The sequence below is a fragment of the Leptodactylus fuscus genome, chromosome 6, assembly GCF_031893055.1.
Source record: "Leptodactylus fuscus isolate aLepFus1 chromosome 6, aLepFus1.hap2, whole genome shotgun sequence".
NCBI lineage: Eukaryota > Metazoa > Chordata > Amphibia > Anura > Leptodactylidae > Leptodactylus > Leptodactylus fuscus.
Window position 1 is genome coordinate 123,575,660 of NC_134270.1, and position 14,236 is coordinate 123,589,895.

At 42.2% G+C, this 14,236-nt stretch overlaps 1 protein-coding gene across 1 annotated transcript; it reads left to right on the top strand.

Moving 5' to 3' along the window:
• The first annotated feature begins 7,934 nt into the window (after positions 1-7,934).
• Positions 7,935-11,503, top strand: LOC142209358 (keratin, type I cytoskeletal 19-like). The gene is made up of 7 exons (XM_075278325.1): positions 7,935-8,450; positions 8,626-8,708; positions 9,008-9,164; positions 9,318-9,479; positions 9,572-9,697; positions 9,844-10,064; positions 11,308-11,503. Exons 1-7 carry the CDS (start codon positions 7,935-7,937, stop codon positions 11,501-11,503), a joined length of 1,461 nt encoding a protein of 486 aa, XP_075134426.1.
• The last annotated feature ends 2,733 nt before the right edge of the window (positions 11,504-14,236 follow it).

Consider the following 14,236-nt stretch of genomic DNA (forward strand, 5'->3'; position numbering starts at 1 on the left):
AAGAATTGGGTTTGGCTGAACCCCAGAAAAATGTAGGTTTGAGCGAGCCCAATATTGTAAGAAAATCACTATGTATGTGAGATTTTATTAATGTACTCAGGGACATTATACAGTATGGAGGGGCCACTATAGTATATTATACTTATTATACTGAATGGAGGCCACTATGGGTCATTATACTGTATGGAAGGGTCACTATCGGACATTATACTATATGGAGGGGTCACCATGGGACATTACACTATATGGGGACTGCTATGGGGGTTCTTATTTTACATGTGGAGGCCATTATATTACATGTGGGGGGTCATTATATTACATGTGGGTAACTGAAGTGTGAGGGCCATTAAACTACAGGTGGGGGCACTGGTGGGGCTATTATACTGTGTGTGGGGGCACTGAAGGGGCCATTATACTGGCAGTACTGAGGGAGCTTTACACAATTGTTAATGAAAGACCACCCAGAAAGCTTTATTGTGTTAAAATAGATTCACAATTGCTACTTTGGGGGTAATTGGTTGGGACATTTTCTCACCAAGGGGTACTTTGCTTGAAAAGGTTGCTAACCACTGATCTAGAGCACAGCAGTAGCAATGCTGGGGACTCCGGCAGAGATATTGCAATGTTCACAACTGAAGTTTGATTTCTGTTCTTCTGGTCCATTGCAGTACCAGAAGAGTGGAAAAACAGACATCAAAATTATTAACACAAATGGAGCCTGAGGGACCCCATTAACTATGCAAATTCTGATGTATCTGTGCTGAAGAAACACCCGATACACATGTGAACATAGCCTAACCAGCAGAAAAGGGAATGGGACAAACCAGGGCTAGGCATTCTCTCTCCAAGGGCAGATAAAAAAAACTTCAAGTTCTTATTGAAATTTATCATGAATTCCACATTCTGGACCCATAGCTATTAGGCTATATTCACAGTGGTGCTGATTCTTGGCTGTGTTATGTCATGGCTTAGTCAGAACCAGTGTGGCATTCTTTCTTTCATGGACCCATTGACAGGTTAAAGAAAATAGAGCCATGTTTCTGATCAGTCAAAAACTAACTTCTAATTTGCATCATTTAAAAATCTATAATTACTAGTGTTCCAGTAGTATTCAATCGAATACCTCGCCGGCATAGGAATGAGTATAATCGGCTGAATAACAAGGGGTTAAACGCATTGAGTATTCGATGCATTTAACCCCTTGGTGTTCGGCCCATTGCACGCATTCCTATGCCGGCGAGGTATTCGATCTAATACTACTCGCTCAACACTAATAATTACCCATGTCCCTGGAGTGGTCATGTGACCGCTCCAGGGACACTTTCTGATAATCCAGTGACGTTCTGTTTCACCACTCCCGAAACAGAAAGTCACCATGACTCTACCCCTTCCCTATCCCCTGCCATACTTAATAGGCCTTCCTGTGTCCGTGGAATGGCTCCTCTCCCTCTTCCTGTCTTCTAGCAGTGGGTTGAATAGCTTAGCCCGGGAGACAGGAGGGAGGGTGGGAGGGACTAGCAATGGTGGGAGCGATAGACTTAGTGAGCTAGCCATGGTGGGAGGGGCTAGTAAATGGGCAGGATCGCTAGTCAGTGAGAGTGGGAGGGACTAGGCTTAGTGAGATGGAGGGTTTTGTAACGGAATGAGAGAGGATGAGGGGCACTGAGTGAGAAGAAGTGACCCCTGGTTCATATCTGCGTTTCGTAATCCATTCGGGGAGTCCACATGGGGACCACTGAATGGAATACCGAACGCATTGGCAAGTGGTATGCAGTGAGAGCACATGGAGCCCATAGACTATAATGGGGTCCATGTGCTTTCCACGCGCTTTCCACACAAGTCATGCGGACATGTAAGGGCTCGTTCGCACGGTGTAACGTCCCGCGAGATTTGGCACGTGTACGCCGCGTGACCCTTTGTGTGCCATACACGCTCCCATTGAGTTCAATGGGAGCGGGGATCGTATGCGCTGCGCTAGTTTGCGGCCGTGTATAAATGCACAGCCGCAAACTAGCGCGGCGCATACGATCCCTGCTCCCATTGAAATGAATGGGAGCGTGTACGGCACGCAAAGGGTCACGCGGCATACACGTGCCAAATCTTGCGGGACGTTACACCGTGTGAACGAGCCCTGAGTAAATCAAGAAGTACTTTTCTGTCCATATGTTCCATGCGGACACCACGCAGAAAGCACATGGACCCCATTATAGTCTATGGGGTCTGTGTGCTTTCACTGCACACCACTTGCCAATGCATTCGGTAGTTCGTTTGGGGGGGGGTCCCCATGCGCACTCCCCAAACAGATTAACAAATGCCAATATGAACCAGGCCTTAGTGCTACAGCTACACAGGAAGCTGCAAACACCATGTAAACAAAGGCAGAGGATGCAGCAGCAACCAGAGGCACTCAGAAATCACTCCAATAACTGCTAACAGTATATGGGGGTGTACTTATTAACCCATCACTAGCACTAACAGACCTTTATAAAGAAGACATTTTCTACCTGGAAAACCCATTTAAGTATTACAAGGTTCCAATTAAAATCAATAAGCAGCCTGTATAATGTGTTAAAGGGATTGTTCCAACAAAGCGACTTGTCCCCTAGAAATTCTCACCAGAATAGGAGTGTTTTGCTCCCCAGTGTGAATAGAGTGGTGGCTGGAAGATCATACAACCCTACAGGCAATTAAATGGGGCTGCTAGACCCATAGAAATCAATACAGTGAGGGCACATCTCTTCAAACACTGCTCCATTCCCAATTCTCTCCACTTTACAAATGACATCAATGTCCTCCGATAAGAAATGCTTCTGTGTAAATTTAATATTGATAGTTGAATGTAAAAAGATTGCACATACTCATAGAGTGACATGGTCATTTCTTAGCTGTTGCTGAGGACATCTAGTGGATTCACAATGCAGTTCTCCAGCAGTATCAACATGATCCTACACGTCCTATCTGGCATCAGAAGCAAAGTCATCAAAGCTCTAGGCTGTAAACATTAGACATCCTATAAATCTTTAGATACTTGATACAATTTTTCATCTTATAATTGCTGACTCTTATATACTTTGGGTGGCAGTCGCAGGAACAACTAATAGGCTTGCTTACAAATTCCCCAAATGTTATAGATGCCATACACAGACTCTTTATTATCTTAGTATATATGTGCACCTTGTTATAGGGTTTGTAGAGAAATCTATACATATATTTTTGTAAATGTATTGAATGGGAACGCATACTAGTGATCATTGGACTCTATGGACCTTAAAAACTGTGGTCCATAATCCTTAGTTATTTGTCACCACAAATAGCCTCAATGGAAAATGTAACTGCAAACATGGCTATTGTCTTATTTGTGGAGCATAAACAAAATACTATGGTACCTGTAACATCTCAAGGAGCTCGGTACACTACATTGTAAACATTACATTGATCTATGTGAATCCTAGAAGCCAAGCGGATCCTATTCTGTGATGATGGAAATCATCTCTAAAATCCCAACTTTCAAAGGACAGAAATAGGGACGAAATATGAAGCAATTTTTGCTCCACCCACTTCTAAATTGACTCTGCCCATTCCGATCCATTACTCTTTGTGCTCCCCACAAAATAACCCTAATATTATATGCCCCCACATTATAATGTTCTCCTCAAATTGACCCCACAGTATAAAGTCTCTCCCTTGTTGCACCCACAGTTTAATGTCACCCTACAGCTGCTCCATAGTTTAATGTCTCCCTCCAGCTGCCCTAGGTTAAACTGGGGGCAACTAGAGGGGTACATTAAACTGGGGTAGCTGGAGAGGAACATTAAACTGTGGAGTTAGTTGGTTGAGGATATTAAACCATGGGGCAGCTGAAGAGGGACATTAAACTGGATTTAAAATATCCCCTTCTAGTTGCCCCCAGTTTAATGTCCTCCTCCAATTGCCTCCATTTTAATTTTCTCCTCCAACTACCTCCTGGATGTAATGGTCCCTTCTATTTGCCCATAGTTTAATGCCACCTCCATCTGCCCCATTTTAATGTCTTTCTTCATATGCCCTGCGTGTTTAAAGGGATTCTACCACTAAAACACATTTTTTTCTAGTTAACACGTCGGAATAGCCTTTAAAAAGGCTATTCGTCTCCTACCTTTGGAAGTGCTCTCCGCCGCGCCGTTCGTTCAAAATACCGGTTTGTACCTGTATGCTAATTAGATCTCTCGCAGCGATGGGGGCGTCCCCATCGCAGGAGCAGCGATGGGGGTGTCCCTATTGCAGCTTGAAAACCGACCGCAGCGCCGCCTCTATGGTCTTTGGTATCCTCCCCTTCCTTCTTCAGCTTCCTGTCAGACGCCTGCGCAGTACTCTCTGTTCGGCGAAGATTGCCGAACGTACTGCGCATCCGCGAAATTGCGGTGCCCGCACTATGGCTGGGACCACAATTTCACGCATGTGCAGTACGTTCGGCAATCTTCGCCGAACAGAGAGTACTGCGCAGGCATCTGACAGGACGCTGAAGAAGGAAGGGGAGGATACCAAAGACCATAGAGGCGGCGCTGCGGTCGGTTTTCGAGCTGCAATGGGGACGCCCCCATCGCTGCTCCTGCGATGGGGACGCCCCCATTGCTGCGAGAGATCTATTTAGCATACCGGTACAAACCGCTATTTTGAACGAACAGCGCGGCGGAGAGCACTTCCAAAGGTAGGAGATGAATAGCCTTTTTAAAGGCTATTCCGACGTGTTAACTAGAAAAAAATGTGTTTTAGTGGTAGAATCCCTTTAATTTCCCCCCTCATATGCCCAGTTTATTGTTCCCCCTCCAACTGTCCCCAGTTTAATGTCCCTTTTATCTCACCCCAAAGTTTAATGTCCCCCCCATATGCTTCCCCCAGTTTAATGCCCCCCCTCCATCTGCCCCAGTTTAATGCCCTCCTCATATGCCCCCCTCCATCTACCCCCACAGTTTAATGTCCCTCTTCATCTGTCAACGTTTAACATAAAAAAAACACTGATACTCACCTTTCCATGCTTTCCTCCCACTCTGTCTCAGGTGACAGGTCTCTAGTCCCACAGTTTTGAAGGATCTGTAGGTGCAATGTGAGTGACGTCATCACAATGAGCCTACAGCTCCCGTAGCCAGAGCATACAGGGAAACAGTGGTGAGGCAGGGGCTTTCCACTTTTGCTTCACCACATACCTCTATGGATGCAGATGAGTTGAATTTGGGACATAACTCCTGCCGACTGGGACCGCGGGACACAAGCCAGATCGGGGATTATCCGGCAGAATCCAGGATGGTTGGGAGGTATGCTTAACTGTACCCATTAGATACACGTTGTGAATTTATCAACAAACAAATTTTTATAGGGCAGCCACCACAAATGACCCGGCATGTTGGATTTAATAGGGTCATATTACCTTCTCACTGGTTTTTCTCCAACTTACCATTGTTCACACAGCACAGTCAGAATGAGGATAAGGACAGGGCTATATATGCCATAAAGGCAGACCATGTGGCTGCAATGAGATCCTTGGAGAAGGAAGGCCCAGCTTTGCTCCCACTGGTCTGGGTCCATCAGAGCAGAATTTACTCTACTCCCTGGGCAAAAATAAAATGTTGCAAATATTTTATTTATTCAGATATATTTTTTTCTTGTGATCTTTGCTTCTATTAAATATTGTGATGCAGGACTCAGTATGTATACGAGTCTTTCCTATAAGTACCTGTCATGCTCTTTACACCTGATATAAAAAGCAACCTGATTTTACAGTGATGCCTATTAAATGAGTGGAAACATTTGTCAAAGCTCATAAAAATCCATCATAATGTAAGCACATAATTTTCATAAAAAATAATTTCGCTTCTTTGGACGAAAAATGGTTGCTTGTAATTTTATTGGACTTCCTGGTTAACCATTTAATTGCTGGAAGAATAATAAATATATATTATATATATATGTATTTAGTAAATAGATGTAAATGAAAAATGTCTATGGTGAATAAGCATGGAGGGCGTCAGACCTTACCAAGATCTTTGGTCCACTGTTTGGCCCCAGTGAAGCTAGGTTTTTAAATCAGATGAACACACCACGTAAACTGGAACAAAGTCTTTATTAGCAACCGGCCTGAAGGTTATCAGAAGAGTCTGTGGTTGGGTTTATATTTTTGTTGTAGCTTTCATGTTATTCCAGTGGATCATAGATTATAATGAAGTCCTGTGGGTTTCTGTCATGATGTCAACCTTATTGCCAAACAACATAGCTCTGTCCAATGGAATCTGCAAGACAGATGTGTAACCTAATCTGATAAAATGAGCTTCAGGCCTCATCCACATCTGCATTGGTAATTCGTTCATAGAAATCTGCAAGGGGACCCCCGAACGGACTACCGATCACATTTGCAAGCATAGGGCAGGGAAAGCACACGGTCTCCATAGACTATAATGGGGTCCTTGTGCTTGCTGCAAGATTTCCACACGAGTCATGCAGACAGGAAAGTAGATTGTGAAGTACTTTCCTGTCCGCATGATTCGTGCAGAGATCTGGCGGCAAGCACACGGACCCCATTATAGTCTATAGGATCTGTGTGCTTTCACTGCACACCGCTTGCCAATGCGTTTGGTATTCCATTCATGGGGTTCCCTATGTGGACTCCTCTGAACGGATTACCAACGCAGATGTGAACGAGGCCTAAGGCTAAAGCCCTACATTACGGAACAGCTCCTTTTTTCATTGAAGATTTTGCTGCATTTTTTGAGCCAAACCCAGGAGTGGCTACAAAAGTATAGGGAGATATAAAATAAGTACTCATAGTTCTCCTTCTGTCCACTCCACTCCTGATACCCACCCTCACCAATTCCCTACTATTCTCATTCCCACGCTGCTCGGGTCCCCACTTAACTCCAGCTACCTACATACATTGTATGACAAGGGAAACATAATAAAAAGAATTGGATCAATGCAGGAAATAAGCAGTTTACATCTCATCTTATAAGAACAAAGTAACAAACAGTTTTTGTTTGTGGTTCACACATTACAAAGCCAATAGTCATTCTTTACAAATCACCCCACAAAAAAAGGCAATTGACTACTGACTGCCTAAGGTGAACTTTATTGCCCAGGATGTAGTCTCAAAAGCTGTTGATATGTCTCAGTGGTTAAGACTCTTGGGGCCATGGAGTCAAATATGACCAATGAGAACGTCTGTATGTCTATATGCCAACATAGTATGGTATGTAATTGTCAACTCTATCTTCATGTTATACCCAGAAACAGTGCAGGCCCATAGATTTTTATAGGAGCCATAGTAAGGATCCAAACAACACAGTTCAGTAATACAACCATGTGAATGGCAGTCAAGCATCTTTAGCCAGAATATGTATCGGAATATTTGAACATCATAGATGGGGCTGGTGGATTTTAGTTGTGAAGAACAATGTCATAGACCAGACAGTGTCAGCGATATTACTGCTCCAGCATTGTCAGCGACTACTCTATGATTGCTACTGTAAGCAGGTTTAATGTTTGGAATTGAAGAACCTCTAAGCATATAGGTACGTATAATTTCAGGATAAGCAGACAAATAATGAGAGGGTAGAATCCCATTATAATTATATAAGACATTGTACTGTATTCCAAGCTAAAAATATTCTGTGTCGAGAACTTCTGCAGTTTATCATAAAATGCTGTTTCTTAGTAAGGTGTGGCGTTCAGCTGTTTTATAGGTGAAATGATATGGTATCCTCAGAAATACAACCAGGAACCCCAAATGAAGAGTTTTATGGGCACTTTTTTATTATTATTATAGCAGAAACCAGATATGACATGTTCCCATGGGAAACTAAACCCAGTGGGCAACACCCTACATAGAGGTATATAATAGGGCTCCCTAACATTGGCACATTGTAGGAAGCAATTGCCATTCACTGCCTTTGTTGATTGAAGCCATCATGAGTGTTAAGCAAAGCCACAGATCTTCTTCATCTGGATCTCTGAGGGGATTAGGAGGTGGTAGTTCTGGTGTTAGCCGTATTTCTACGGTACGATCATGTGGATCTTATAGATCACCAAGTATTCATGGTGGTCTGGTAGGAAGAGGTGGAAGTTCAGCTGGAAGTATTAGTTTAGGTCTAGGTTATGGTGGTGGAAGTGCTGGAGGATTTGGTTCAGGTTTTGGATATGGAGGAGGTAGTGCTGGAGGCTATGGATCCGGATTTGGCATTGGTGGTGGTGGCAGCACCAGTGTTTTCACATCTGGAGGGGAAAACGTTCTCAACATCAATGAGAAGCAAACCATGCAGATGCTGAATGATCGATTGGCAAACTATCTAGACAAAGTTCGTACTTTGGAAGTGGAAAACAGCAATCTTGAGAAGAAAATTCGAGAATGGTATGACAAACAGGTCCCATATACATCCCCTGATTTCCATAACTTCTTTAGGAATATTGAGGACCTTCAACAGAAGGTAAGATTATGATTTTTTTAATTGTATACGTTTTATAAACAGGACAAATGCTATATGATAAAAATCAGTTGAGTTTCCAATACCTCTCTTCATTGGTCATGTTTTTATTGTTCAGAACTATTGAACCTGTATTTTACCAAATCAGTAATGTCTCAATTTCTCAAACATCTTTCAGATTCTTCAAGGAAACAGCAACAATGCTAATATTCTACTCCAGATTGATAATGCTCGCTTGGCTGCTGATGACTTCAGGACCAAGTAAGTTCTCATAAAGTCTAAGAGAATGCTACCGTATGATCTTTGAGCTTTAGAATAGCCATTTTATTTATACACACGTCTACAGGTGTCTGTGTGCCTTTCTACCTAACCCTCATCTTAACAGGTATCAGTCTTGTTCATAAATTATGACTCAGCTTTTGGCAAGTTCTGGTACAAGTTATCCAAGCAGGTTCTTCACCATAGGATGTGAGAACATCTCACTATGTGTCGCACCACAATTTTCATACAGTACTGCAGTTTGATGCTATAATAATAACAATTTTTTAAAAAAAATTCAGGTATGAAAATGAATGCGCTCTCCGTGCAAGCGTAGAGGCCGATACCAATGGACTTCGTCATGTCCTTGATGAACTCAACTTTTCTAAGAATGACCTAGAAATGCAACTCCAAAATCTGACTGAAGAATTGAAATACTTAAAGAAAAACCATGATGAGGTAAAAGGAATCCAGGATCCATATCAATCATAGAATTCATTTTATAAAAACTAAAGATAATCATGACTTAAAAAAAAAAGCTCCATGTAGAACCTTAGCCTATGACATAGAGGTGAAGGTCTCATTTTGCTAAATTACCCTATTTCCCTTCAGGAGGTGAGCTCACTGCGTACTCAACTGGGTGCAAGAGTCAATGTAGAAGTAAATGCTGCTCCTTCTGTGGACCTGAACAAATCTTTATCAGATATGAGGGATCAGTATGAGGCTTTAACAGCCAAGAACGTAAGAGAAGCCGAACAGTGGTTCATAAACAAGGTAGGACAATGATAGGTCACTAAAGGGTGATTTGAAGGGTGAAAAAGATCATTCTGAACAGAAAATGATAAAATACATTTCTTGTATCATAGAGTGAAGACTTAAACCAACAGATGGCAAGCAGTGCCCAACAACTTCAGACACAGAACACGGAAATGATCGAACTCAGGCAAACAGTTCAAACCTTGGAAATAGATCTTCAAACACAGAACAAGATGGTGAGTCCAGTACCTTGTACCTTCTTGTGATGGTTTCCACTTTACTGGTTTACATCATAAACTCATGACAATCTCAATGATATTATACAGTCATTCCAAGTTTTTTCTATAGAGCATAAACTCACTTTCCAATGTTGTATAATTAGAGAGAAGCCTTGGAGAACACATTGGCTGAGACTGAAGCTCGATATGGTTCCCAACTTGCCCAGATTCAAGATATAATATCTGGTGTTGAGCAGCAACTGTGTGAACTGAGGTCCGATCTGGAAAGACAAAACTTCGAATACAGAACTCTTTTGGATGTAAAGGCATATCTGGAGAAGGAGATAGCCACTTACCGACAACTGCTCGATGGAGAAGACTTTCAGTCAGTATTAAACCAACATACAATTATTCTATTGTATATTAAACCTTACTAACTATATCTATATTTAGAAATAACCTATGTAAGCATATCAAATAGAGCTCACTTATATCACATATGGCATATTGAAGAAGGCATTCAGCCTTTAGGAATTGATTGAAGGCATCATGAGTGTCAAGCAAAGTCATAGATCTACTTTTCTGAATCTTTAAAAGGGATGAGATGTTTAAAATCTGGTTTTACCCATATGACATTTCAATTCTAAGCTTTAACCCCAGTGATTTGGTAGGGTTGAAAGCAATAACTTAGTTGTAAGCTATGGTGATATCAGGTCTTGAGACTTTAGCTATGATTTCCGAGATGGAAGAGGTAGTGCAGAAGGCTATGGATTTGGTGATGGCCATACTAGTGTCAATGGTACCAGAGGTTGTACAGGTATGGAATAGGTGAGAAGTAGTGCAGAAGGCTATGGATTTGGTTATGGCCATACTAGTATCAATAGTACCAGAGGTTGTACAGGTATGGAATAGCTGAGAAGTAGTGCTAGAGGCTATGACTTAGTCCAGGCTTCATCCATTGCCAATCTATCGAGGTTTCAAGTAACATGAATCTGCACACGTTGTCAAGAAGACCATACAAATTTGGAATCCATACTAAATAATTACATTTAATCAGTTTTCTATATTCTGTCAATATGCTGGGAAAGGAGGGAACATGCCAAAGTTCTTTTTTTTATGAATACCAAGCCTTTACTTTTGGGTAGGGGCATATAGTATCTGTAAGAAGTGCAGAGGTAACAGCGGCTTTAGAGGAGCAGTACCATATGTCACAAATTCTAATCTTGATCTATAATATTCTGTGCAGTATGGGGCCTCCTGAATGATAAGAAGGGGTATTCCATTGCCCAAACCACTATCAGCTGCAATCTATGAACAAACCAGACAGCAAGTGTTCAGTTCACGAGCAGCGCCACCACTGCATAAAAGATGTATTACACATTTTCTTTTAAAATCAAAGGGCTGTCAAAACCGTAGCCTAGAGTCCACCAGAGTGAGACACATTCTTTGTATTTGCTTTCATTTAAAAGATGGAACTTTCCTAACTTGACCTACCTATATTAGTTCAGATTACTTTAATAGTATTCCTACAGATAAGAGCTTTGTGGCTATGTTCAGGTAATTGATGAACTGTACACTGGGCAGCAAAGTACTATTTGTAACTAAATGTTGCAATCTGTCTTTTCCAGGAGGGGAACATGGAGGAGCACCATCTCCAGCAGTTCAGGTGGCTCAAGCAACATGGGTGGCATGAGTGGATTTGGTGGCATGAGTGGAATGGGTAGCATGAGCGGATCAGGAGGCACTGGAGGAATGAGTGGCAGCGGAAAACCAAGAACAATAGTGGAAGACATTAAAGAAGGCTACTCTCAATCTAAGAACTAGAGATAATATACTAGCCATTCTTATGTTCTGTGATGTTGTTATATTAAAGCACAAGTACTGACCAATAGATTGTTCAAACCAAAAGGAACAGCCATACATTTTGCCATATTGCATCTCAGCCCCATTGGTTGAGCTGTAATATCAGATACATCCCATGGAAAGAGTGGCACTGTTTAGAAAACAGCTAGTGTCAAACAACCTCTTTAACATGGAAGCATGATGGCCAATCCCATGAACATGTTATTGAGGGAGCTGCTCCATATCTAAGGCTCTCTTAAAAACGCCAAGAGCTTCAGCTTTAATAAACATACACTTACAGAACTAAAAATGTAATCTGAACCACCAAACTTCACGCACTATAGCTATGAGCAAGCGTCACTTATACTCCCCGCTTTTTGTCCCCTGCACTATTCTTGGAGGGTGATCTTTGTCTAGCATGTCTACAAATACTATATTTTGTCGGTTGTTGTATTGCCTGTTCCATGTCGGGGGAAAGTCAGACTCTGCAGAGATTGTTTCCTGCCTAACTGATAATAAAACTGCTTAAAGCATGAACGATGAGACTGTTCCTGTTTCTGTGTTTTCTTTGTGGGATGGGTCTGATGTTTTCAGGGTCAATAAATCAAATTTGACTTGGCTGTTAGAAGAAGGGAAGTATTAACAAAATAGGAGCCATGGAACTTAAGAACAAGCCTCCGTATCAGTGTGGACAGAGATGAATGCAGATAGCTGAGGGCCCCTATCAAAGCAGTACATGTTCCCTTTATTCTAGAATAGTCTTTCTAATAACCCAGCAGTATATGTGAGCCATAACTTCATTATCAATCCTTCAAAATACTTAGCTTAAATTTCCCCTCCACCTATTGAGCTATAGCTAGATTTCTGTTAACTCATTTAATATTCTGTCTTAAAAAATGTATCCAAATACCCTTTTCAAGACAACATGACTTGTTGGCTCTTCTTCTAGCACCCAGAAATGGGGCACATGCCCAACCTATCCCACATCTTTATTTAACCACACAGATTACACATATGGTAAACAGTGTCTACCCTAAGTGGAAATAGGACACTGGTCCATATTCAGCTAAACATACATATGCAGTAACTCATTGGATGGAGCCAGAAGACATGGAGTAATAGTGCTTGAGCTTGTCACAGCTATGGATTCAGCCTATTTCCTCCAGTTCTCCTCCTGGGCTGGCACAGTGCTGAGGGGGCCTGCTATGATGGCGGTGAAAGTCTCTCCCCTAGGGCACATCTTAGGTGTCAAAATTCCTGAGACTGATAGGAGTTATAGTGCCTATGATGGTTGTGCAGGAATAAAACTTAGGAGACTGGAGGTATGCAGGAAACAGAGTAATTGATAACTTTATTTGAGGTAGTATACAATACATGCTTCCATGAATGGAGGCAAAATTCTTATAGTTTTACCACTGTGAGTTGAAGGTACTCCCAGTCAAAACCTGTGCTTTTGCTTGACAAGGTAGGCTCTTCTTTTCCCAAGTGCCACGATAGATAGATAGATAGATAGATAGATAGATAGATAGATAGATAGATAGATAGAGATATATATATATATATATATATATATATAGATATACAGTGCCTACAAGAAGTATTCAACCCCCTGCAGATTTAGCAGGTTTGATAAGATGCAAAGAAGTTACAGCCTTCAAACTTCAAACAAGAGCAGGATTTATTAACAGATGCATAAAACTTACAAACCAAAAAGTTATGTTGCTCAGTTAAATTTTAATACATTTTAAACCTAAAAGTGTGGGTCAATTATTATTCAACCCCTAGGTTTAATATTTTGTGGAATAACCCTTGTTTGCAATTTCAGCTAATAATCGTCTTTTATAAGACCTGATCAGGCCGGCACAGGTCTCTGGAGTTATCTTGGCCCACTCCTCCATGCAGATCTTCTCCAAGTTATCTAGGTTCTTTGGATGTCTCATGTGGACTTTAATCTTGAGCTCCTTCCACAAGTTTTCAATTGGGTTAAGGTCAGGAGACTGACTAGGCCACTGCAACACCTTGATTTTTTCCCTCTTGAACCAGGCCTTGGTTTTCTTGGCTGTGTGCTTTGGGTCGTTGTCTTGTTGGAAGATGAAATGACGAGCCATCTTAAGATCCTTGATGGAGGAGCGGAGGTTCTTGGCCAAAATCTCCAAGTAGGCCGTGCTATCCATCTTCCCATGGATGCGGACCAGATGGCCAGGCCCCTTGGCTGAGAAGCAGCCCCACAGCATGATGCTGCCACCACCATGCTTGACTGTAGGGATGGTATTCTTGGGGTCGTATGCAGTGCCATCCAGTCTCCAAATGTCACGTGTGGTTGGCACCAAAGATCTCGATCTTGGTCTCATCAGACCAGAGAACCTTGAACCAGTCTGTCTCAGAGTCCTCCAAGTGATCATGAGCAAACTGTAGACGAGCCTTGACATGACGCTTTGAAAGTAAAGGTACCTTACGGGCTCGTCTGGAACGGAGACCATTGCGGTGGAGTACGTTACTTACAGTATTGACTGAAACCAATGTCCCCACTGCCATGAGATCTTCCCGGAGCTCCTTCCTTGTTGTCCTTGGGTTAGCCTTGACTCTTCGGACAAGCCTGGCCTCGGCACGGGAGGAAACTTTCAAAGGCTGTCCAGGCCGTGGAAGGCTAACAGTAGTTCCATAAGCCTTCCACTTCCGGATGATGCTCCCAACAGTGGAGACAGGTAGACCCAA

Excerpts from the sequence above, each read along its gene's own strand:
- LOC142209358 (XM_075278325.1), top strand. The coding sequence starts at position 7,935 with ATGAGTGTTAAGCAAAGCCACAGATCTTCTTCATCTGGATCTCTGAGG. Across the intron at positions 9,480-9,571 it reads AACAGTGGTTCATAAACAAG|AGTGAAGACTTAAACCAACA; the intron begins GTAGGACAATGA and ends CTTGTATCATAG. Across the intron at positions 10,065-11,307 it reads CTCGATGGAGAAGACTTTCA|GAGGGGAACATGGAGGAGCA; the intron begins GTCAGTATTAAA and ends TGTCTTTTCCAG.